General features: G+C 35.3%; 1 protein-coding gene across 1 annotated transcript in view; it reads right to left on the reverse strand.

Annotated features, from left to right (window-relative positions):
- The window catches only part of LOC145639154 (wall-associated receptor kinase-like 2), a 48613-nt gene that overhangs the window by 14266 nt on the left and 9901 nt on the right, over nt 1–24446 (reverse strand). The window contains exon 2 of the mRNA XM_081690323.1: nt 21196–21237. Within this exon, the coding sequence (XP_081546449.1) occupies nt 21196–21237 (42 nt within the window). The remainder of the gene's footprint in view (nt 1–21195; nt 21238–24446) is intronic.

Below are 24446 nucleotides of genomic sequence, written 5' to 3' on the forward strand. Positions count from 1 at the left end.
CTAGGGTTTATGGGGATCTAATAAATAATATGAAGGGGTAAATTATTGTTGTTGATTATCAATGCTAGATTAATTTCCTATTGATTGATTTAATGCTCTGTGACTAGGTTAGGCCTATCTTTTATGCATGAGTTTGACAATATTGATTCAAGAATCGAGAGATGAGAATTAATGTTTAGGTCTAGTTTCAATAGGCAATTTAATTTATAAATAGTTAAGTCAAGATTCGAGAGATGAGATTTAATACCGATAAATTAATTGTGTGATTGTAATAAGTAGCGAGAGCCCTTTACAATCTGGTTAATTGATGCATTGATGATTGACTATTATTGATTGTTGGTAGTGCATGATTATTTCTTATTGGATTGTTTTAATGTTTTCCAGTTGCGACTTGTAAAAGTCTAGCAATATTAAATTGATGAATCGAGCAGATGTTAATTTGATATTAAAGGCTATTTTCAATAAGAACTTAGATCTGGTAAATTGTGAGAGCCTGTTAGGTCTATGTTGGTTAATAAATTGCGAGAGCCTGTTAATCATGTTATTTATGCAATGTCAATGATTGATTACCCTATTTTGCCCCGGAGTATTATTTATTGGTGAACCTATGCCCTAGATCCTTTTATATATTATTTTCTCCCTTTTCCTCTTCTTTTTAGTTTAGTTTCATATTCAACTTTTAATATTAGTTACTTAAATAATTTAGAGTATAATATTTAATTAGGAGTAAAAAGACTTGTTTCCCTGTGGAGATCGACCCTACTTCCCTATCTACTTTAGTTAGTGAATTAGGTAATTATTTTTGATTAGGGGATACGACTTTACCCTGTCAGTTATGCTTGACGCAATTTTATTTTTTATTTAAAAAAAAACGGGCTCTCTTGTGTCGTGAGACAAGTTATATTTGGTTCTCCTTTTGTCGTGAGACAAGGTTGTGAGTTGATTCGAGCATGATTTTGCTCCTTTGGATATGAGTGTGGTTTACTCTGCAAAACCAATAAAAGATTTGAGTGTGGTTTACTCTGAAAGACCAAGAGATCTAGGTGTGGTTTACTCTGAAAGACCAAGAGATTTGAGTGTGGTTTAGTCTGAAAGACCAATAAAAGATTTGAGTGTGGTTTACTCTGAAAAACCAATATTTGCTTGGAACTCAGTTTTGCTCTAGAAAAACCAAAAATTTTTATATTTACAGATTCGAGAAGAATGGCGTTCCTGTTTGATTGATGACAGATGAGTTCGAAAAGATACGTTCTCATCATTGAAGAAAAAAAAATGAAGGCGACATAACCAGAGAGTGCATCTCGACTTCAACAAAGAAGAATTCCAATCGCAACGTTCGTGTTACTGCCGTTACGATTGCGGGATGGTGTTAGACATATGAAATATCGGAAAATATATGTGTGATATATTTTCCGTAGATATCATTTAAGAGAATATATCTTTAGGGTTTATGATTATGGTAGTATATCTTTTAGAAATATTATTGTTACCTATCTTATGTTCGTAAGTGTTGTATAAATACTCTACCTATTGATTAATAATAATCAACCCATTCTATTCTATTCTCTCTTCTCCCTAATTTGCATATATTTACGAAAGACACAATATAGTTATCCGAGGAATATGTGAATTAGAATTGATCAATACAATCGTAGTTAGAAGAATTTAAAATATAGATAGCCATGGGAAAAGGAGCATAAAAGCTAAAAATAACATAATAATAAATATACTCCCTTTATTTTGTATTATTGCAAAACTTTTTATTTACATCCGTCTGATAATAATTGTAAAGCTTCCTTATTTGTTAGGAACCCACTACTATTTTATTATTTCTCTCCCGTAACAACTCTACTTACACTACTTTTTTTATAATTATTTTTAACTCTTAATAACAATTAAATATATCTTCACGAACTATATTTTATACTATAAAATTCATAATTTGGTCTCCATCCTACAGTTTTCCTATAACTTTGTGCAATACTTAGTGTTGTGATTATTACGAAACAGAGGGAGTAGCTTATAGTGTAGCCGCAATCTGAATTAGTTACTCGTAATTCATCTTCCATAACTAACAATTTTACCTTTATCGATTGTAGCAACAATGATGGGTTAATAACCCTTTATCCCATCACAAACTTTTATACGTGGATGATCTCACCATGTTGCCGGTAATTTTGAGGATTACTTCGTGAGTGTTAAAGGAGTTATTTCATAAGGGTTATTCGTTCAATATTAAGAGTTACTCGATCAGTATTACAAGGGTTACTCGTTCAATATTAAGATTACTTGATCAGTGTTAAAGTGGGTTGTTTTATCCGTCCACATAGTGTGACTAGCTGCACATAAAACGCATTTTTTTCCATTATGTAATTTTTTGTTTTCCGGATGGTGTAATAAAAGAAAAATCTATTTAAATATCACACTTTTTATCTCAATGACAAGTAATAATGGCAGGAGGTGGACATATGTTGTAACAAGGGGTAGCACGTGATCAAGAAATATGCTACCATTCCCTTAGAGGTGATAAACATTGGCCCCGCCTAATCCAGCCCAAAAAAAGCCCAAACCCGGCCCGAAAAGACCGTTTTGGCTCGACAAGCCCGCTACTTTTTTACGGGTTTGGGCACGAGAAATTGTGTTAAGTCTCGGCCTGGACCGATTTTTTATCACCTCTACATTCCCTTGACATGATGAACTAAATCCTACTCAGATCAAAATACCAATCTCTAAAAAACAAATACTAATACTAGTGGAACTAAATAAATACTGTGGTAGAGTCTTAGTTGTTGAGTAATTAGGTTTTGATAGATGATTGTAAACTAATGATGATTATTTATCTAATGTGTTTGTTAAGTTGTGCATAAAAAGAACAAGTTATGCATGGAACAAGATACAAGGAACCAGAGTATTAACAAGTATATATATGAGGAACTTGAACAATATAGGATAAGCAATAGAGGAACGAACAAGAACAATGATGAGTGTGGTTGATAAGCATGATGATGGCAAAGGAACCATGAAGGTAACTATATATATGTAAGTAGGTGTTTTCACATGTTAGCTTCATGAGATAAGTACTCTATGCATACATGAGTTCTATATGTGTAGGAGTATTTATGTTGCTTTAAGTTTGATTAGTTCTCTCACTTGAAGTTTGTTTGAAGTTAATGGTAAGTACTCTAATGTTCTCTAAGTGTTTATAAGAAGACAGGAACGGACTTAGGTGAAGTCAATAGGTTGGAACTTAGAAAACTTCAAGAGGATCATGAGAGAATGAATGAAACTAAAGAAGGCTTTCCCACGAGAACCGGATCATGTTCCCTATTAGGCTCATGAGGTCTTCCCTACCAAGAGTGCAAGTGACAACAAGTTTCATAAGGAACCTAGTATGCTAGTTCCAATAAGGAATGAACAAGAGTGACAACAAGTTCCAGTTAGGAACTTGGTCTACGGTTCCAGAAGTGGAATGTTGCCTCAAGATCTAGAATATATCAATACTACAAGATTCCAGAACAAGAGTTTTAGAGAAACAACATGAAGACGGAGAAATTGAAGTATATCTCTCTAGGATTCATGTAAGTATATATGTTGGACATAAAAGTCAGTCTGGAACAAGTCTATAAAACCAAGGTGAGCTCCTGATAGTCAATGAAATTAGAGTTACTAACTTATCAGGAACTAGTCTGCACGTCTTTAAAGGCCGGTTTTAATGTATATATATTTACCTAATACGTGCATATCTTTTAGAAATTTGGTTTTACAAAATAAAGATATTTATTTTCTAATAAATCTCTTTTAGAAAAAGATAAGTTATTTTTGGAAAGTATTTTAAGCTAAAATAAGTTTTAAATAATATCTGATTTTATGGTAAGTATATTTTTGTTAAAAGATAAGCTAGTATATTTGGAAAATATAAGTTTAAAATAAAAATATGATTTATGGTAAATATATCTTATTATTGACAAAATATATTCTTAACAAAAAGATATATTTTTTAAAAAACTTATTTTAAAAAAAAATATTTTATTCATATCTTTTGATAAAACTTATCTTTTACGAAAAGAATAATTTAGGTGTACTATATATATGCTCCTATGTATTCATTCATGGATGAGGTTAACGAAGTTGAGTGGTCGAGCATCATGGTTTCATCCTTCACCACGAAGCTAATTAAGTCAAACTTCCAAGTTAAAGTTCTAGTCATGTTTGGTTTCAGTTTGTCCAGTAAATTCTAGACAGATCTTGAGTGTCCAGCATATTAGTTTTATCTCTTAATTCATTGATATTTATTTAGATTAATTCTTGAAGATCTTGTAAAGGGAAAGAGGGTTTTGAGTGTTTTATGTATTGGGGTGTGACATAGTGAGAGTTCATGAGATTCTCGTTATTATAATTGTAAAAGCACAAAGTGTGAACTTCTAGGGTGAAGTCGAGTGAGCTTCTAGTGAGAAGCCGAGTAAATAGTACTATGGGAGTATTGAGTAGAATCTAAGTCTTGGGCTTAGGTTAGGTAATGTAGACACCCATTTGTGTCTCCCCAAAACCAAACCCAGTGATGAGTACCTTTCACGTCAAATAATAATCGAACGAAGTGAAAGTGTGGAAAGTCTAGTGTTGCGGAAAGTTTTAATTTCTTTTCTCTTCTCTCTGTTTTTAAAAACTTATTTTAAAAAAATAGCCAATCCAGTTAGGTTGGTCCATGATATGGGTCCATTAATAGTGTATTTGGATGGGGCTTGAAAAGAGCTTTCCAACGATAAATTATAAGCCCAATTCCGATGAATATTGACGAAGTTATGGCCAAATTACTGAACTGGGCCCGGTTTGACCCTTATATGCGGCCCAATGATCTAGAGGAGGGCCTAATATAGATTTATCATTCCTAATGCAATTAGGAATGGTTTTACTCTTCTAGATTCTTCTAGAAGGTTCTGTTCATTCCTAATTTAATTAGCATTGATAAATTGACTTTTGTTGAATTTTCGGAGTTTTAATTAGAATCAAAGAACATTTTTTGAGGAAAATACGATTTTATCTTCTTGTACGGCAATTTTTATCTGATTTTAAGAAAACGCGTGAATTTCCAGATCAGCGCCAAACGCCAGCTGTAGTGCCTGGCGCTACGCTTGGCGCCTGGCACTAATGTTGGCGTCTGGCGCCAATAGCCAGCGTTGGCGCCAACATCGTTTTATGTGCTCCAGAACTCTGTTTTGATATTTTATCTTTTTTGGCTTATTTTCTTTATAAATAACATCGTAAAAACTCCGTTTTCAATCGTCAACAATCATCAATTCTTATTTTCACCAACTCTCATCGAGATTCTCTTGATTACTCTCTCTTTTTTTTCTAAACTAGCTTCTCTCAAATATAAAATTCCGCATTCGCAAGACTTAGATACACCTAGCCATATTCGAAGTTGCCTTCGCCCTAGACGTGAAAGGTTTAATTTCTGAGGGTTTGGTCCCAAATCTGTATTTCAATTATTTAATTTAATTGTTGTTTTATTATTTTCCTTGAAGTTACTAACGCGTGTATTTTGTTATTAGAAAGAGGTACGAGGCATCAAAGTAAGTATTTTAGTGGTTTTATTGATGTTATGATGTAGAAATCATGATTAGATTGTTATTATGATTTCCTAGTATCATGTCTAAGGTAATTTTAATATTAAGTATGATTGTTATGATGCCTTTTATGTTCTTTCTAATATTTATTCATGTTAGTATCATGTTAGGGTTAAAGCTTTGATTTTTATTGCTTAGTGACATGCTAGGGTTTGTTATTAATCTTGTTAGTACCATGCCTAGGATCTTGCTGTTATTATGCTTTAACATGATTATTATGATCATGATTATTTTGATTATAATTTATTATTATTATTATGTTTCTTGATCATATTTATTGTTATTGCTTGATCACGCCTTTTATGCATGTTTAAAGGGAATTTGTACTTGTAATCACGCGTAATAAGATAATTAATAATCTTGTTAGGGTTAATTTGATTATAATTCAAGTGATCGCCAATAATAGTTTATTTGTGCATTAATATTCAACCAACATAGATTAAACAGGTTTAGGGTAATCATATTGTTTGCGTGTTAGTCAGAAAGCGCACATGAATACGATATGAATAAAGTAGAGGCCTATTATTAGGGCAGGTTCAATCTCTTTTAGGTTTGATTTGTACCTTCATCACCGAACCCTATTTTGGTTCAAGACCTTATGGAGTTGACAATCTCTTGGATAGTTAAGGGGTGTAACCTTCACCTCGTGAACGGTTTACAAGTTCCTACAACTTGTTGGCGACTCTTTTGCTCTATCTTCTTCCTTTTTGGACGCCACCGTACTTTAGTGTATGATCACACTGGGGAGGATTTCTATTTTAATTCCTGAATTTGTTTCGGCAATGGTTTTGAATGAGTGGATGAGACTCAAAACGTTCTAAGTATTTCATGTGTGTAATTTTGATTAATTTTATTGTCATATGCATAAAAAAGATCTCATTGGGAAGACCATCCGTAATGAGTTAAAAACATAGGATTTTACACGTAGGAAATTTGAGAAATATCTTTCACAACTAGGACCGAAATAACACTGCGCGAAACTGAAAAATTTTATCGAGCACAGAAAGCTGCTGAGGCGTGTAGGAATTAGCGTCAGCGACCAGAGCATTGGCGCCGGACATTTAACTGTAGCGCCAGACGACAGGCTTGTCGCCAGGCGCTACAGCTAAAACCTGGCGCCAAGCTCTATTTGCTGGCGCCAAATTCCTCCAATACCGAGCTAGAAATATGCGTTCTAATTTCGATCAGTTTTTCGTATTGTTTGCTCGAACCTACTTCCTGATTGATTTTTTCTCACTTTTCTGAAACCCATATGTGTTTTACATATGAACATAACCCTCTGAGAATTCATGCTCCATCTACCTGATAGAACGCTCTGAGCAACAAAGGGTACATCCGAGAATGTTAAATTCACCAAACCATGGAAGCGACTTTTTTCTAAAAACTCGCGGTGTCCCATCCACTCGCGCCTACCCTTCACGGTTAGGCTTCCGCGCGGTGCATCCGGACAATTAACCATGGACCCTCTATTGACTAAACCATATCCGGAACTTTAGAGAACTAGAGTCATGGTTAGGTTGCAAACTCATTGCATCATATTGTGCCTATTTGACTAATTGTGCATTATTTGTTGTGCATATGACATGTTTTTCTTAACCGTTTGTTGACTTATGCTGAGATTTAATGAATTAATGACTTAAAGAACTTTGCCTAATTAATTAATTAATCAATTAATTTGAGTAAATAAAGTCTAATATTTTAATCAGAATTGACCTAGTACGACCTTAGGCATGCCCCTATTAATTAATAACACCGAAAAGAGTCTCAGATTGAAGCTCCAGCATTGGCGCCAAAGTTTGGACTGTAGCGCCATTCTATGGAGTGTGGCGCCTGGCGTTAGCTCTGTCGTCTGGTGCTACACTACACAGTGCAACGCCAGTCCTATCGCTTTGCCGACAGTTTGGATTATTGATTGAGTCATCACCTAGTGTCTAATTAACCAGTTTGCTAATTAATTCGGTTAAATTTCGCTGTCAATAACACTTTGTTAAGTCATTAATTGAGTCTAAGTCACATGGTCTAGCCACATGGTCATGACACGAGTCTCAACATGTCACCTACACTCACTAGTCATAGCACACACTTCTAGTATATGTCACCAGGACCATGTCTTAGGTCCATGCATGAGTCGGTCTTTCCGTCATTTGAGTTGGGGGGTACATTCTATTCCTAATTCTTCATATCCCTCCATCTACATCATTTTTCTTCACATTCTATTCCAATCTTTCTTCATTTCCTCCATCCATTGCATGTTGAATAAAGTTTGAGTCAAATAATTAACAATAAGTATCCCCAAATTCCTTTTCCACAGTACTTGGTCGAGGAGAGAAGGGCAATTAATCAAGGATAACCTTTTTATTCAAGTCTCACTTTTTGATAAACCGATTCGTCAAAAGAGGAAGGCTAAAAAGATAATGGCAAGTCAAGAAGAGGTCAATGAACTTAGGAATCAATTGAATGACGTGACTGAGGTGTTAAAGGCTTTAACCCTCAAGATTGACGACCCTGTGAAGCAACAACAAATGACCCTCATGCAAGAAAGTTTGAGCAAGCTATCTAGTGACTATAAATTTCAGGGCTTTAGTTCACAAGGGGTGTCGCTGGACAAGGAACTTCTTCCGCATAAGTTCAACGCCACTGACATCCCTAAATTAAAGGCAACAAATAACCCTTAATTCCATCTAAGAGCTTTCGAAACTATAATGAACATTAAGGGTATCGATAAGAAGGTTTCCCCTTCCCTGTTCTCACTATCTCTTGAAACCGTTTTCCAACAATGGTTCTTCTCCCTTGACAAAGAGAAAACCTCTACTTGGGAATCGATAGTAAACGCTTTCGTTGATAGGTACAAGTGCAATATTTAAGTTGAAACCAACTATAGACAACTTGAGATGCTAAGACAAAAAGAGAATGAAGGTTTTACTTCTTTCTTTAATAAATGGAGGGAAACTTCCGCTAAGATGATTGAGGCGCTCACTGAAAAAGAATCTGTGAGGATGTTTATCAAGAATCTCCAAGAGAAGTATTCGAAGCATTTAAAATATCAACATAATCTGAATACTTTCAAGGCCGTTTATGAAATCGGAATTTAAATCGAAGATGACCTCGGAAAGCAAAAAGCTACTAACAATAGTAACTACGGTGGCTGGAAAGGAAAGAAGAACAACAATCCTTCTTCTTTCGAAAACGCCCACTCTAGTAACTATGTTAGTACCTTTGATCTCAGTGAAGTTTTAGCCATGGATAACCAAGGATCTAAGAACCAACTAAGGAAAGACTTCACCCCCATTGGGATGAGCTACGATACTGCCTTCGATCGACTCCATGCCAAAGGACTCATTACTTCCATTGGACCTATTCAAGATCCCGCACCTGAAAAGAGATTGCCTAGTTGGAATCCAGACGAACACTGCAAGTACCATCAAGGTAGGGGTCATGCTACTGAAAGTTGTTGGAAGCTAAAGGAGGCTATCCAACATTTGATTGATAATAACAAGCTTCCCATGCCTCCAGTTAACAAGAAGAGCGAGTGATGATAAAGGAAACAACACAAGACAAAAGGCGAGCTTCAACGACAAGATTTCGTGACCTCTTTTTTCTATTTCTTTTTTATTTACCCTTTCCCCAATAAGTCTAGCATAGGCACCTTTTTATTCACCTTAGATTTATTTTGTAGGATCATTATATATTTTCTTTTAATAAAAATGAGCATTTATTTCCTTATATATGATCATTTCATTATATTGCATTAAAAAAAAATCCATGTTGAATTAAGCACAAGGTATACCAATGATTTGAGGCACCCCTTGTAGCCACATCATATCATTTTCACCCTTCAAATATACAATCCTTTCTTCATAAACCACTTTGAGCCTCGTCTAACGATAGACCTTTTAGTTTTCAACCTACATCTACCTAACCTTGGGATGAAATGGTGTGTAATTTATGCAATTTTAAAAGAACAAAAGCTTGAGTGATTTCAAAAGATCAAAATAAATAGAAAGAAATAGCAAAAAAAAAAAGAAGAATAAAAATAAATAAATAAAAGTGTACAAAAGGGCAAGTGTTCCAATGTCTTTGATATGAAAATATCTTTGATAAGAACACGTCTCAGATTGCGTCTCTTATCGAGTGCTCGGTACCGTGCCTGAGAAACATGAATGCCAAGTGAGTGATAGACCACATGATCGGGATTTCCCACACTTATAAAAATAAAATAAATGCTAAAGCAAAAAAAAAAAAAAAGAGCTAAAAAAGAGTAGGAACTCAAGCATAAAAATATAAAGATTCAAAAGCAAGGTTACACACCTTGGGAGCTTATTTAGGGTTTTGAGCCTTTATCCCCTTCTTCTTCAGCCTTTAGCCTAACCACGTTACAACCCTTAAAAAGACCTTTTTGAGGTATACACACTTGTGCGAGGTTCGGCTAGAGCTACGTTCGGTCTGATTCCTAACGGATACGTAGGCAACCTCACATTGAGGTGCGGCCTTAATAAACATGCATTCATATTTACATTCATAATTGATCATATCAAGGGATCTCCTATGCTCATCCCTATCCATGTAGAGCTAGACTTGGGGGCTTGATCCCTATATCATTAGCTTACCTAGCCTAAGATTCACCACCATTTGACTCTTTTAAAAAAATAATAATATTTTTTCCACACACTTAGCCTTTGCGGCCTAACTTTAGTGTCGCTTTCACAAACATCACACATACATGACCAAATATACCTTCCCTTAGGAACCCTTTGTCATGAGATCTTAACACAACGTTGAAGCATACCTTGTCATATCAAAATCGCTCATCACTCATAATTGTCATTGCATCAAAGTATGAAGTGCTTAGCCTCCGTGCCTAAGTTACTCAAATGCTTTCATCATTGAGTCAACAATTGAGATAGCCTAGGATGGGTTAATCCTTGCATCTTGAGAGATAGTATCAAATGACATTTGGCTAAGCTCTATCAACATGCACCTTCAAAAACTTCGGTTCTTTCTTTTTTTTTCGCGTCTTTCTTTTTCGAGAGAAAGTCGGTACCCTCCTAGAAAATGACAGAAAATTTTTGCCTTTTTGCATTTTCGAGTCTCACGATCACAGTACATTGCACACACAAGTCATGTACATATTGAGTCATGTCGTGTCATATTATCTTGATTTGAGTCTAACACATGTGTCAAACAGTTTGAGTCGAGTCAATCTCGAGTCAATCACAGTGAGTCAAGTTTATGCCTTGAGTCATGTCAAGTCAATAAGTCAAGCGACGTTAAACCTTAGGTCAACCCTAAGATGATCAAAGAAATCGACAAAGTTCTATAGTAAAAAATAAATACAGGTGCAGCAGAACAGGGAAGACCCTACTCCAGCGCCAGACAAACATCTAGCGTCTGGTAATAGTTTTTAGCGCCTGGTGCTAGATCCCAGCGTCTAGCGACAGAGCCGATTCCTGGCGCCAGAGATATTCCAGCAGCGACAGAACAACAATTTCGGGTTCCTTGGTACGCCAGTTAGCCCCTATAAGCAATTTGACATGATTGAGTAGTCGATTTGATTACAACTGCAAATAAGTGATCGACCTCACGAAAGATCGTCTCACTTAGCTTAAAGCGCCTAAACATTGGCTCATCACAAAGGCACCGACATACTGGTTCAGAAGCACCGACGTAATGGTTCACAGCCCCGACATACATGTTCAAAATTAAAAGCACCGACATACTGGTTTACAAGCAGCAGAAGCGCCGACGCACTAGCTAAAGCAAGTTTAAGCGAGCTTTAAAGATCGATAAGCGTTGGTCTTCGGTAGTTTTCTTCGGAATATTATCGCAACAACTGAGGATGACTTCAAGTAAAGTTATTTTTGACAGCGTTCTCTAAGATTGTGGAAGTTGTCACCAAAGATTTGAGAAGATAGCACGAGAAGGGCGGTCTTCGACGGCATTTGCTAAGATTGTGGAGGTTGTCACTAAGATTTGAGAAAGGATTTGAGAAGATAGCACGAGATGGGCGGCCATCGACAGCATTCGCTAAGATTGTGGAGGTTGTCACCCAAGATTTGAGAAGATAGCACGAGATGGGCGGTCTTCGACGGTGTTCGCTAAGATTGTGGAGGTTGTCACCAAGATATGAGAAGAGCGGTTCATGATGAGGCGGTCTTCGACAACTTTTGCTATGATTGGAAAGGTTGTCACTATGATTCAAGAAAAGGCTCGAAATGTAGCAACATTGATCGACGGTGTTCCCTAGATTGCGGAAGATCGTCAAAACAAGCAGCAAGATGGCGTTCCCTAGATTGTGGAAGGTTATCACGACAAATACAACAGTAAAGCGACAGCAAATCGGTTACTTTCAGAGACGTGTGCTCAACGGTGCAAGATACGCGTTTCTTAACTCTTTTAACTGTTTAACTAACGCTAGTTTGGGTATCGGCGTTGCTAGAGTGACTTAAAATCGCAGAACGTTCTGAATCATTCTCCGTCCCTATCGATACTTTGACTTTTGTTTTTGAAACTTGCGTTTCTCCAAACTCAGTCAAAGTGGGGGCTTCTATAGACACCCATTTGTGTCTCCCCAAAATTAAACCCAGTGATGAGTACCTTTCATGTCGAATCATAATCGAATGAAGTGCAAGTGTGGAAAGTCTAGTGTTGCGGAAAGTTTTAATTTCTTTTCTCTTCTCTCTGTTTTTGAAAACTTATTTTAAGAAAACAGTTAATCCAGTTTGGTTTGTCCTTGATATGGGTCCATTAATAGTGTAGTTGGATGGGGCTTGAAAAAAGCTTTCCAACGATATATTATAAGCCCAATTTCGATGAATAATGTGGAAGTTATGGCCAAATTACTGAACTGGGCCTGGTTTAAGCCTTATATGCGGCCCAATGATCTAGAGGAGGGCCTAATATAGATTTATCATTCCTAATGCAATTAGGAATGGTTTTAGTCTTCTAGATTCTTCTAGAAGGTTCTTTTCATTCCTAATATAATTAGCATTGATAAATTGACTTTTGTTGACTTTTCAGAGTTTTAATAAGAATCAAAGAACATTTTTTGAGGAAAATACAATTTTATCTTCCTGTACGGCAATTTTTATCTGATTTTAAGAAAACGCGTGAATTTCCTGATCAGCGCCAAACGCCAACTGTAGCGTCTGGCGCTACGCTTGGCGCCTGGCGCTAATGTTGGCGTTTGGCGCCAATAGCCAGCGTTGGCGCCAACATCGTTTTATCTGCGCCAGAACTCTGTTTTGATATTTTATCTTTTTTGGCTGATTTTCTTTATAAATAACATCATAAAAACTCCGTTTTCAATCGTCAACAATCATCAATTCTTATTTTCACCAACTCTCATCGAGATTCTCTTGATTACTCTCTCTTTTTTTTCTAAACTAGCTTCTCTCAAATATAAAATTCCGCATTCGCAAGACTTAGATACACCTAGCCATATTCGAAGTTGCCTTCGCCCTAGACGTGAAAGGTTTAATTTATGAGGGTTTGGTCCCAAATCTGTATTTCAATTATTTAATTTAATTTTTGTTTTATTATTTTCCTTGAAGTTACTAACGCGTATATTTTGTTATTAGAAAGAGGTACGAGGCATCAAAGTAAGTATTTTATTGATTTTATTGATGTTATGATGTAGAAATCATGCTTAGATTGTTATTATGATTTCCTAGTATCATGTCTAGGGTAATTTTAATATTAAGTATGATTGTTATGATGCCTTTTATGTTCTTTCTAATATTTATTCATGTTAGTATCATGTTAGAGTTAAAGCTTTGATTTTTATTGCTTAGTGACATGCTAGGGTTTGTTATTAATCTTGTTAGTATCATGCCTAGGATCTTGCTATTATTATGCTTTAACATGATTGTTATGATCATGGTTATTTTGATTATAATTTATTATTATTATTATTATGTTTCTTGATCATATTTATTGTTATTGTTTGATCACGCCTTTTATGCATGTTTAAAGGGAATTGGTACTTGTAATCACGCTTAATAAGATAATTAATAATCTTGTTAGGGTTAATTTGATTATAATTCAAGTGACCGCCAATAATAGTTTATTTGTGCATTAATATTCAACCAACATAGATTAAACAGGTTTAGGGTAATCATATTGCTTGCATGTTAGTCAGAAAGCGCACATTAATATGATATGAATAAAGTAGAGGCCTATTATTAGGGCAGGTTCAATCTCTTTTAGCTTGGATTTGTACCTTCATCCTCGAACCCTATTTTGGTTCAAGACCTTATGGAGTTGACGATCTCTTGGATCGTTAAGGGGTGTAACCTTCACCTCGTGAACGGTTTACAAGTTCCTAAAACTTGTTGGCGACTCTTTTGCTCTATCTTCTTCCCTTTTGGACGTCACCGTACTTTAGTGTATGATCATAGTGGGGTTCAAGCTAGGGGATTAACGCTTGAAATATTCCCTACAGGTAAGATAGGGTCTTATCGAATAGCAAGTTCAGTCAGGAACTGAACTTGTGAAAAAGGGTTCTTTGTAATAGGTTGTAACTAGGAGTGTTTGGCCTATTATAGAGGATTGGTTTGGTTTGAAATTTCTTACAGGGTCGAGGTTTTACTTCCAGTTAGGCCTTGGATGGTTTTCTCGTAAAATCCGCTTTGCATTGTTTAAGTTCCTTACAACAATCAATTTATATTCTATAAAAAGTAAGCATTAGGAACATACTACAATTCACCCCCCTCTTGTAGTATATCATCCAAAATAACATTATCTCTTTTAATAAATACCTCCACAATACAAATTTAAGTAAATTTGCACCAAACTATAGTGGAACACTGAACAAGGAACTGAACTAGTGAACCACTGATGCCAAACTTCATAAACAGTACACCCAACAAAACACCTCACAATCACCATAATATAGTCATCAACAATTCTTGGTTTCTTGCACAAGAAACACCTAACTCGTTCGAACGAAAAGAACCTGGCCATCCTTTTGACCTTTGATTTTAATCAAACTCGTAAAAGCACCATGCACCAAAAACCAAACCAATCTCGAACTACTCTACTTTCAAAACACCATCAACAATACAAACTGTTGTCTTATTCTCCAAAAATCTCAACAATCAAACCAACACCAGTTGCATAACAATACACCATTAGCTCCAATGTAAATGGGAAAATAATAAGAATGAATATGGAACAAAAATGTGTTTGGGCTTCAAAAGAAATGTGAGAAAATACAGCTATGAAATAAGCTGAAATATAGATGATTGATCTGAAATTTGACCTTTTGGCCTCAACAAAACTGACCTCTATGGGTCTTAAAAATGCCCATCTATTAGGTCTGAATAACTAATCTCAATGGATCATCAAAGAAAGCCTCAAAAGGGAAATAAAGGACCTCTACGGGTCATCAAAATTGATCTCTATGAATCATCATCAACAAAAACCACTAAATGGGTCACGACAATATCACTAGCTATGGATATTATCAAAGGCCTCTTTAGGCTCAAAAACAAAGACTAATTATGGGTCACAAAAAAAATCATCATAAGATATCATTCAAACGCTCAAACTTAACCTCGGAAGTTTGATTAATAAAACTAGAAGAACAAACTTTAGAAATTTGAGAGAGAATAAGAAAATGAGATGTGTTTTGGAAAGAAATTGATATCTCCATGCCAATGTTCAACAACCAATACCAACATTATTCAACAACACAACTCTACAATTTTCATTAACATCAGTCTTTATTACCACAACAATATCTGTGAACACCCAAAAAGAACAGATCAAACCTTGACTAATCATCAACATTTGCAGTTAAACAACCATTATTACCATCCAAAAATTATAATTCACACAAAAAAAAAATATCAATGATTCAGGATGCTTTACAAATACTTATTATCTCCAAGAAGAAACACAAAAACAAATCACTAAAATTTCACCCTGAAGAAAACCCCTACTCTCTAGGCTAAATATTGTATTTATTTTTTATTTATAGGCTTTTTTGTACATTATGTTTATCCTCCTTGTACAACTGTTCTTGGTTGTTCTCTTGTCTTTTCTGCAGCCTTAGGTGTAAGTTTATTAATGGCTTGCTTCTTCTATATATTGTATCTTTTAGGTTTGCCAATCCCCAAGGGATTTGAGCGCCGCTTTTGCAGTAAATACAGAGAAAATATTCTCCATCTGTTGCTTGTAAGAGAAAGGAAAATACCCATTCAAATCATCTCAAAATCGTGAAATCTGAGTAAATAGCTTAGATTTCTACATGGTATCAGAGCTTCCAGGTTTAATCTTCCTGAAAGTTTAAATTTTTATTTTTTTTCCTCTGTTTTCTCTGCTTTCTTTCTTTCACAATGCATGATAATGAAGTTCCTAATGCTCAGATGAACTATCAATACCCTTTGTTTCTATCACATTCTGATAATCATGCTGCTTTTTTAACGCCAATGTTGTTTGATGGAAGTAACTTTATGATATGGAGTAGGAATGTGAAGCTAGATTTAGGAGCTAAGAACAAGAAGGGATTCATTGAAGGAAAGGTTCCAAAGCCTGCAGCTGGTCATAAAGATTATAACAGATGGGAGAGAAATGATTATATGGTGAAGTGTTGGATCTTCAGATCCATGACAGACCAAGTTGTTGGAGGACTAAGCCTTGTACAAACCTCTAAGAAACTGTGGGATGAGCTTGTTGAGAGATACTTAGAGAGTAACATAGCTCTCTTGTATCAACTTAAGAAGGATTTAGGGAAGCTTAAGCAAGGTGAGATGTCTGTAGGAGACTACTATTGCAAGCTGAAAAAATTCTGGGATGAAATATATAACATTGAAGCTATACCAGAATGTACATGTGGTATAATGGCTAAGTGTACATGCAGTATGTACAAGAAGATGCTGGGAATGATCGAGACAAATAGGGTGATACAGTTCCTAATGGGACTGAACAGAGGATATCAGAATGTTAGAGAGAACATTCTCAGTATGGATCCTCTGCCTAGTGTCAACAAAGCCTTTCATCTGGTCCAGCAAACAAAAAAGCAGAAAAGGGTCAGTAGTGAAATGCAAGAATTGACTGAATCATCAGCTTTCCAAGTTCATAAAGAAATTAAAGGATTTGGAACTGGAAAGAAAACAGAAGGTGCAAATCAAAGAAGGGAAATCAAAAAGTCAAAATCTGATGTGACTTGTGATTTCTGTAAGAAAAAAGGACATGATAGATCAGGCTGTTTTGAGATCTATGGTTATCCTGAGTGGTATAAAGGAAAGAGACATGCTGCTAATGTGTTCCTAGTGCTTAATGTGGAGGTATTTACTTGACTACAACAAATGATTATAGTAGAGCCACTTTGGTGTACTTGTTGAAAAAAAAGGAAGTTGTAAGAGATGTAATAGAACATTTTCTTGCACACACTGAGAATCTGTTTGGTCTTAGAGTGAAGACCATCAGGTCAGCAAAATGATCGTGTAGAAAGGAAGCATAAGTATCTTGTGGAAACTGCAAGAGCTTTAAGGATACATGCAGGCCTTCCTAAGAGGTTCTAGGGGGAGTGTATTCTTGCAGTAACTCATCTGATAAATCTCTTACCAAGTGTTATAATAGGGTGGAAGACACCCTTTGAAAGGCTGATGAAGAAGAAACCAGATTATAGACACCTAAGAATCATAGGTTGTCTTTGTTATGCCAGTGAAGCTAGAAAGAATCCGGATAAATTTGCAGAAAGAGGAATTAGATGCATTTTATTGGGATATCCCTTAAGACAAAAGGGGTATAAACTCTATGATCTTGAGAAAAGAAAGGTGTTTACTAGTATTCATGTGAAATTCAAGGAGGAGATATTTCCTTTCTTGCATTTGAAAGGAACAGAATTTGAGAACAAAGGAAAATACAGCAGCATTCCTTTGGTTAATCAAGATATTCAAGTTGATCTTGAAGGTGAAGAAGGAATTAATGATGAGAGGCCTGAAGAGAATAGTGCTCATGATGATGATGAAACTAATGTTGTTCAAGCATAATAGAAAGCAGAACCTGAAGACAATTTAGAGGGTGAGGTGCAGGAGACAGAACATTCAACTCCTGTAACTAGAAAGTCAACTGGAGACAGAAGAATTCCTAACAGATTTAAGAATTTTCAGGTGGATCTTCCACCAAGTAATTCAGTTAATCATAATGATCAATCCCCTTCTTTTAATGTTCACAAGCTCAATGAGAAAGAATTCTATGACAGTGATTACATAGCTTCTTTTAATAATGTGATGAAGATTTCAGAACCAAATGGGTACTCTCAAGCATATTTAAGCAAAGGTTGGACAGAAACAATGCAAGAAGAGCTCACTGCCCTGGAAAAGAAAAAAACTTGGGAAAATTCACAGAGTTGCCATCTGACAAAAAGGCCTTAGATTAAAAATGGGTCTATAAGGTCAAATATGATAGAAGTGGGAAGGTGGTGAAACTAAAAGCAAGATTATTAGCTCGAGGAGACAAGCAACTGAAGGGAAAGGATATTAAACATACTTTCTCTCCAGTGGAAAATTTTGCTAGTGTGAGAATTATCATTGCTCTTGCTACAATTCAGAACTGGAAACTTCACCAACTTGACATCAATAATGCATTCCTGCATGGCTTTATTGATGAAGAGATCTACTTGAAGCCCCCTCAAGGTTATACAAAAGCTCCTACAGGAAAGGTATGCAAGCTCAAAATGAGCTTGTCTGGGCTCAAACAGGCCTCACGTCGATGGAACAAAGAACTTACAAAGTTTCTAAAGGAGAGAAACTTAAGTCAAGCAACAAGAGACTACAGCATGTTCTCAAGGAGAAAGGATGGAAAACAAACCATAGTTTTGGTTTATGTTGATGATCTTCTCATCACAGGAGATGATGAGATTTACATAGCTGTTCTAAAGGAGCAACTGGACAAGCAATTCACCATCAAAATCTGGGAGAGATGAGGTACTTCCTTGGTTTGTAAGTTTCCGGCACTTGCAAAGGAACTCTGTTAAATCAGAGGAAATATGTCTTTGATGTGTTAGATTTCACTGGTCTTAGTGAATATAGACCTGTTGCAGCTCCTTTTCCAAAGCATGTCAAATTATCTACTCAGGAAGGAGAACTTATGATTGACCCTGAGAGATATAGAAGCTTGATAGGGAAACTTCTCTATCTTAACTTAACCAGACCAGATATTTCTTTTTCAATGCAACAATTAAGTCAATTCATGAGCTGCCCTCGTGAACCCCATTGGCAGACAGCTTTACATGTGGTAAAATACCTAAAGGGCACTCCTGATTAGGGTTTGTTCTATCCGAACAATTCCTCCCTGAGTATCACTGCCTATAGTGATGCAGACAATGGCTCTTGTGTTTTCTCTGGTCGATCTCTAACTGGCTATTGTGTTTTCTTGGGAGGAAGTTTGATTTCGTGGAAGACTAAGAAACAGGCAACCGTTTCTAAAACCTCATGTGAATCTGAATATAGAAGCATGTCTCAAACTACCAGTGAAGTGGTATGGGGGGATGGTATTTTTGATGATTTGGGATTCGTTATTCCAAAACCAATTCCCTTGTGTTGTGATAACAAAGCTGCAATGCACATATCTGACAATCCTGTCTTCTACAAGCGCACCAAGCATATTTCAAAGGATTGTCATTATGTTCGTGAGAAAATCGAAGAAGGTTTCATTTACACAGTTTTCGTAAGGTCCTCTCTTCAGATTGCAGATATAATAACCAAATCTCTCAAAGAACAGCAGCATAAATTTTGTCTTTCAAGTTGGGACTTGTCTCCCATACCCAAGTCCAACTTGAAGAGGGGATGAAGAAAACCCCTACTCTCTAGGCATAATATTGTATTTATTTTGTATTTATAGGCTTTTTTGTAAATTATGTTTATCCTCCTTGTACAGCTGATCTTGGTTGTTCTCTTGTCTTTTCTGCAGCCTTAGGTGTAAGTGTATTAGTGGCTTGCTTCTTGTATATATTGTATCTTTTAGGTTTGCCAATCCCCAAGGGATTTGAGCACTGCTTTTGCAGTTAATACAGAGAAAATATTCTCCATCTGTTGCTTGTAAGAGAAAGGCAAATACCCATTCAAATCATCTTAAAATCGTGAAATATGAGTAAATAGCTCAGATTTCTACACACCCAATGTCAATGAACACATAACCATCATCAAAATGTCAATGTGCAAGTCCCCATATCACTAAACCACTACTAATGAGTGTAGTACACAATGTAATAATGTATGACTATAATGAATTGAAGGAGCTCAACCAAGAATCATACCCAAATTGAGGTACAATCATCACCAACACTAACTGGCTAGCCTTCGGTTAAATTTTGATAAAATCGAAACAAAGAACGAAGAAAAACCCAGCAACAATTATCAATTTTAAATCGATTTCTTCATCACCCAAAACCGTACTTCAAACCCAGCGTGAAACATCGACCATCATACAATCAATCTTCCACTAGAATGTCGATATATGTGAAAACATAAAACTTTAGATTGCACAATGAATCGAACAACAAATCGAGAAACTTCATTAAAACCAGAAATTTTGTGAATTAAAAACCCAGAAATTTTCACCGATTCCTCAAAATTACGTCATAAAATCAAATTACAAATTGTTGAAGAAGAGCAAAAAATTGTCTCAAACATTAAATACACAGAAAAATCATTCACTTATCAATCTTTATCACTCTCAATCCGAGAAAGAAAGCTATATCATCCTCGAAAATCATCGTCAATAACGATGTTGAAAAAACCCTAGAAAATCAATATAGATAAAAATGCAAAAGACATAATTGATGAAATAACTAAAAAAACGCGAAAAAGAAAATAGAGTTGGATCAAGAAACCCGCTCTGATACCATATTGAATTCGGGAGTTTACGGACTAAGAAAAGAAAAAAGAGAAAGTGCGGTCATTAAGTTGAACTTGAGAACGGAAAAGAGAAGAACAATAGTTTTTATTTAGGTGTTGTTTGGTTACACATACAAATTGAGGAATTGAAAATTCCCATGAATTTGAAAATAAGAAGCTTGTTTGGTAGACCATAAAATGTGAGAATGTGGGAAGTGTAAAATCATGGGAATTTCCAATTCCCGCAAAACATGGGAATTTAATTACCAAGCCCGGCCCCCCTCCCCCGCGATAATTCAAAATTCCCATGATTTGTAAATACCTATATAACAACCAAACAAGTTTAGTTAATTCCTAAGAAAATAGATGTGGGATTTTAATTCACATGAAATACAAATGACTATAGGAAATTAATTCCTTTGTCAACCAAACAAGCCCTTATACTACATTAGCTAACTAACTTTCCTTGCATTTATAAAACTAAGTAACTTCATACTTCAGTTCTGTACACTTGGGTGTACTGTACACTCGGATATTTTACTCATTAATTTTTGCTCATTCAATAAATAAGCAGAATATTTTTGCTCATTTAATAAATGAGCAAAAATTAATGAGCAAATTACCTGAATATACCGTACATCCGGGTATATATAAAAAATTCTAAATTCACATCTAATATATATGTAATCTCAAACACATTTCGTATATTAGAAAAAAAGAAGACTTACTTGAGAAAACGATGAGCATGATCTTTTGGGGCGTAAAATAAACTGTGCGTCACAAAATAGATTTGTTAATTACAAATATATAACCATATCATTTTTTTTGCAAATTAATATAGCATACTCGTTCTTAGGATTTGTAGGATATCAATTTCTAAAAGAATAAACTTCCTCTGTTCTTTTTCACTTGATCCATTTTATGTTTTACATTATTTATCATCCCACCTATGACTATCTTTTGTGAATTATGTGAAATGAAAAACATATTTGTTGACCCAAAGTTTTTATGATGACTCAAAGAAACCTAAGCAAATCCATATTAGTTTAACTTTCGATTTATCTGTGATTGAAGAAAGGTTTATGCTACGAAATTCTGGAGTATATAGGAATGGAGCATGGGGCAAGGTCTAGGTCTGCGAAGAAAGGATAAAGAAGACCATCAGAAAACAACTTCCTTGAGTGAGGAACTAAAGCTCCAAAGAGTCGAAGCTTCAAAGAGTTTCAAGAAGTCAAATTACTTATTTTGAATTCTAGGCTTCTTATGTTTATGTAAAGTACTTTGATGATTGATAGAATTTAAGTGGATTTTATTTTATATGATTAAGATTTTATTTTCTATATTTTAACTTGTTTATTTTGAAAATATCTTTTGGTTAAAATACCTTTTTAATAAAAAGATTTTCTGTTTTTATTTAAGCTTAACTTTTGAAAAATCTGATTTTGGAAAATAACTCTCAACGTGTGTTTTATTTTGTCAAAGGAGTTGAGAAAATTAAGGAAGCAGTAAAACCACTTCCTATGGAGTCGGTTTTACTTGTTGTCAAAGATCTCACTCCTTACACTTCTTAATTTTAAGGAAGTTGTGGTTTAGTGGTGATTAAGGCAACGACATTCTTAAATTTCAAAATTCTTCTATAAATAGACTTGGTTTTTATGTTGATAAAACACACTTGAGCATTACAATCTTTAAGTTTTCGAAAAGAGTTATAATCAACTTAAGTCCTTGAGTGTCTTTGTACTTAGCATTAGAGTTTAATCTTGAGTTGTATTGGGTTAGAGTTTGGGTAAACTCTAGAGTGTTTATTGCTTTGAGTGAAGCGATGAGAAAGAGAGTTGAGAGTGTTCAAGTGGTTGAGGGATCAGTTGAAGGGGACTTGAGTTCGTTGAGGAACTTGAGTTTAGAGTCTTAATTTGTAATAGGTTGTTTGCCCTATTATTATGAAGAGTTGAGTTTAAAATCCCTTATGGTCGTGGTTTTTCTTCTTGATAAGAGCCAAGTAGTTTTCCACGTAAAATCTCTCTTTGCACTTTAAGTTTTTGTTTAAGTTTCTTTTCTAATTTCGCAAAAATTACCCTAGCTCCTCTATAATACAATTCACCTCCCTCTTGTATTGTTCATTCAAGTCAACAATTGGTATCAAAGCTTGTTCCTTGAAGAAATCAGGAAACCCTGACGAGTTAAGTTCCTGGAATCAAGATGAACAATCACGAGAAGCTGAAAGTAGGTCACTCTACGCAACGACCTCCTATGTTCAATGGGAAGTTCTACACCTATTGGAAGAACATGATGAAGATTTTTATCAAAGATGACAACTACCAAGTTTGGAGAGTCATTGAGGTTTGTGATTTCGAAATCACCAAAACCACTAGTGAAAATGAGGTAGTTCGTAAACATATGTCTGAGTTTGATAAGGAAGATTTTGAAAAAATGGAAATTAATGCACTTGCTGTTAAACTACTTCATTGTGGTCTTGGACCCCATGAACACAATTGTGTTATGGGTTGTAAAAATGCTAAAGAAATTTGGGATTTACTTCAAGTAACACATGAAGGAACGAACGAGGTGACACGCTCTAAAATTGATCTGCTTATGTCTAAATATAAACGTTTTGAAATGCAGCCAAAAGAAACAATTTAGGAAATGTGAACCAGGTTTACTAACATTATTAATGAGCTTGTTTCCCTTGGAAAGAAAATCCCTATTGATGAGCAGGTTAGGAAAGTTCTGACAAGCCTCCCTCAAGATGAGAGATGGAAGATGAGAGATGCAGAGCCAAGGTGACTGCCTTGCAGGAAACTAAAGACTTCACGAAGTTCAACATCGAGCAACTTGTTAGTTCCCTTATGACTCATGAGTTACACCTAGGAACCAGTAATAGTGAAGGAAACAGAGGAAAAGGCTTAGCTCTTAAAGCCGGTGAGCCAGAAGAGGCTGCTATGTTGGTGAGAAGGTTCAAGAGGATGTTCAATCGAAATAATAGAACAAGGAACTTCACTAAGAATCCCTCTACTTCAAAAGCTGACTTTGGATGCCACAAATGTGGATCTCAAGAAGATTTCATTTGTGAATGTGCACTTTGGGATATCGGGAAAGGAAAAGGGAAGGCCAAGGAACAAAGCAAGAGCAACAAAACTCCTTTCAACAAAACAGACATCTGGAAAGTTATGATTACTGCCTGGGGAGATTCTGAGAGTGAAAATGAAGAGGAACAACCTGAAGAAGAAACAACCAATCTCTACTTCATGGCTAAACGTGATATTCCTTTATTGATGTTCACCTAGAAGAAACAACCAATCTCTGCTTAATGGCTAAACGTGATCCTAGGTGAATGTCAGAAAGCTCTCAAAGTTTGCCATTAGTCTTTAGAGATTGGTTGTTTCTTGATTGCAAACTTTGAGAGCTTTCTGACATTCACCTAGAAGAAACAACCAATCTTTAGACATACTGAGTTCCTTGATTGCAAACTTTGAGAGCTTTCTGACATTCACCTAGAAGAAACAACCAATCTCTGCAAAGAAATATTCCTTAATCCTAACGGACTTAATATTTTCTCTAAAGATGCACTCATTGATTTGGCTTTAGAAATTGAAGATCAGTGGACTCATACTGTTAAATATAGTCTTCAATGGTGAAGTTTGTGAGTGGACAGTACCACTGCCAAGGAAAGAAGAAGATAAGTTTATACAAATTATTATTATTATTATTATTATTATTATTATTATTATTATTATTATTATTATTATTATTATTATTATTATTATTATTATTATTATATTTTTATTATTGTTATTTTTATTTTTATTTGGATAATATCAATTGACAGATATCTTAAGGGAACAATTATTTATAAGTTCCAAAGAGGCAGAGAACGTTTAATTGATAAAAATTTTGTTTTCTTCTTCTTCCCTTAACAAAAACTTCCAGAAAAATAAAAACTACATTCATATAGATTAGGATGGATCCTGGGGGTAAATTA

This window comes from Chenopodium album, chromosome 7 (assembly GCF_948465745.1).
Source record: "Chenopodium album chromosome 7, dcCheAlbu1.1, whole genome shotgun sequence".
Taxonomy (NCBI): Eukaryota; Viridiplantae; Streptophyta; class Magnoliopsida; order Caryophyllales; family Amaranthaceae; genus Chenopodium; species Chenopodium album.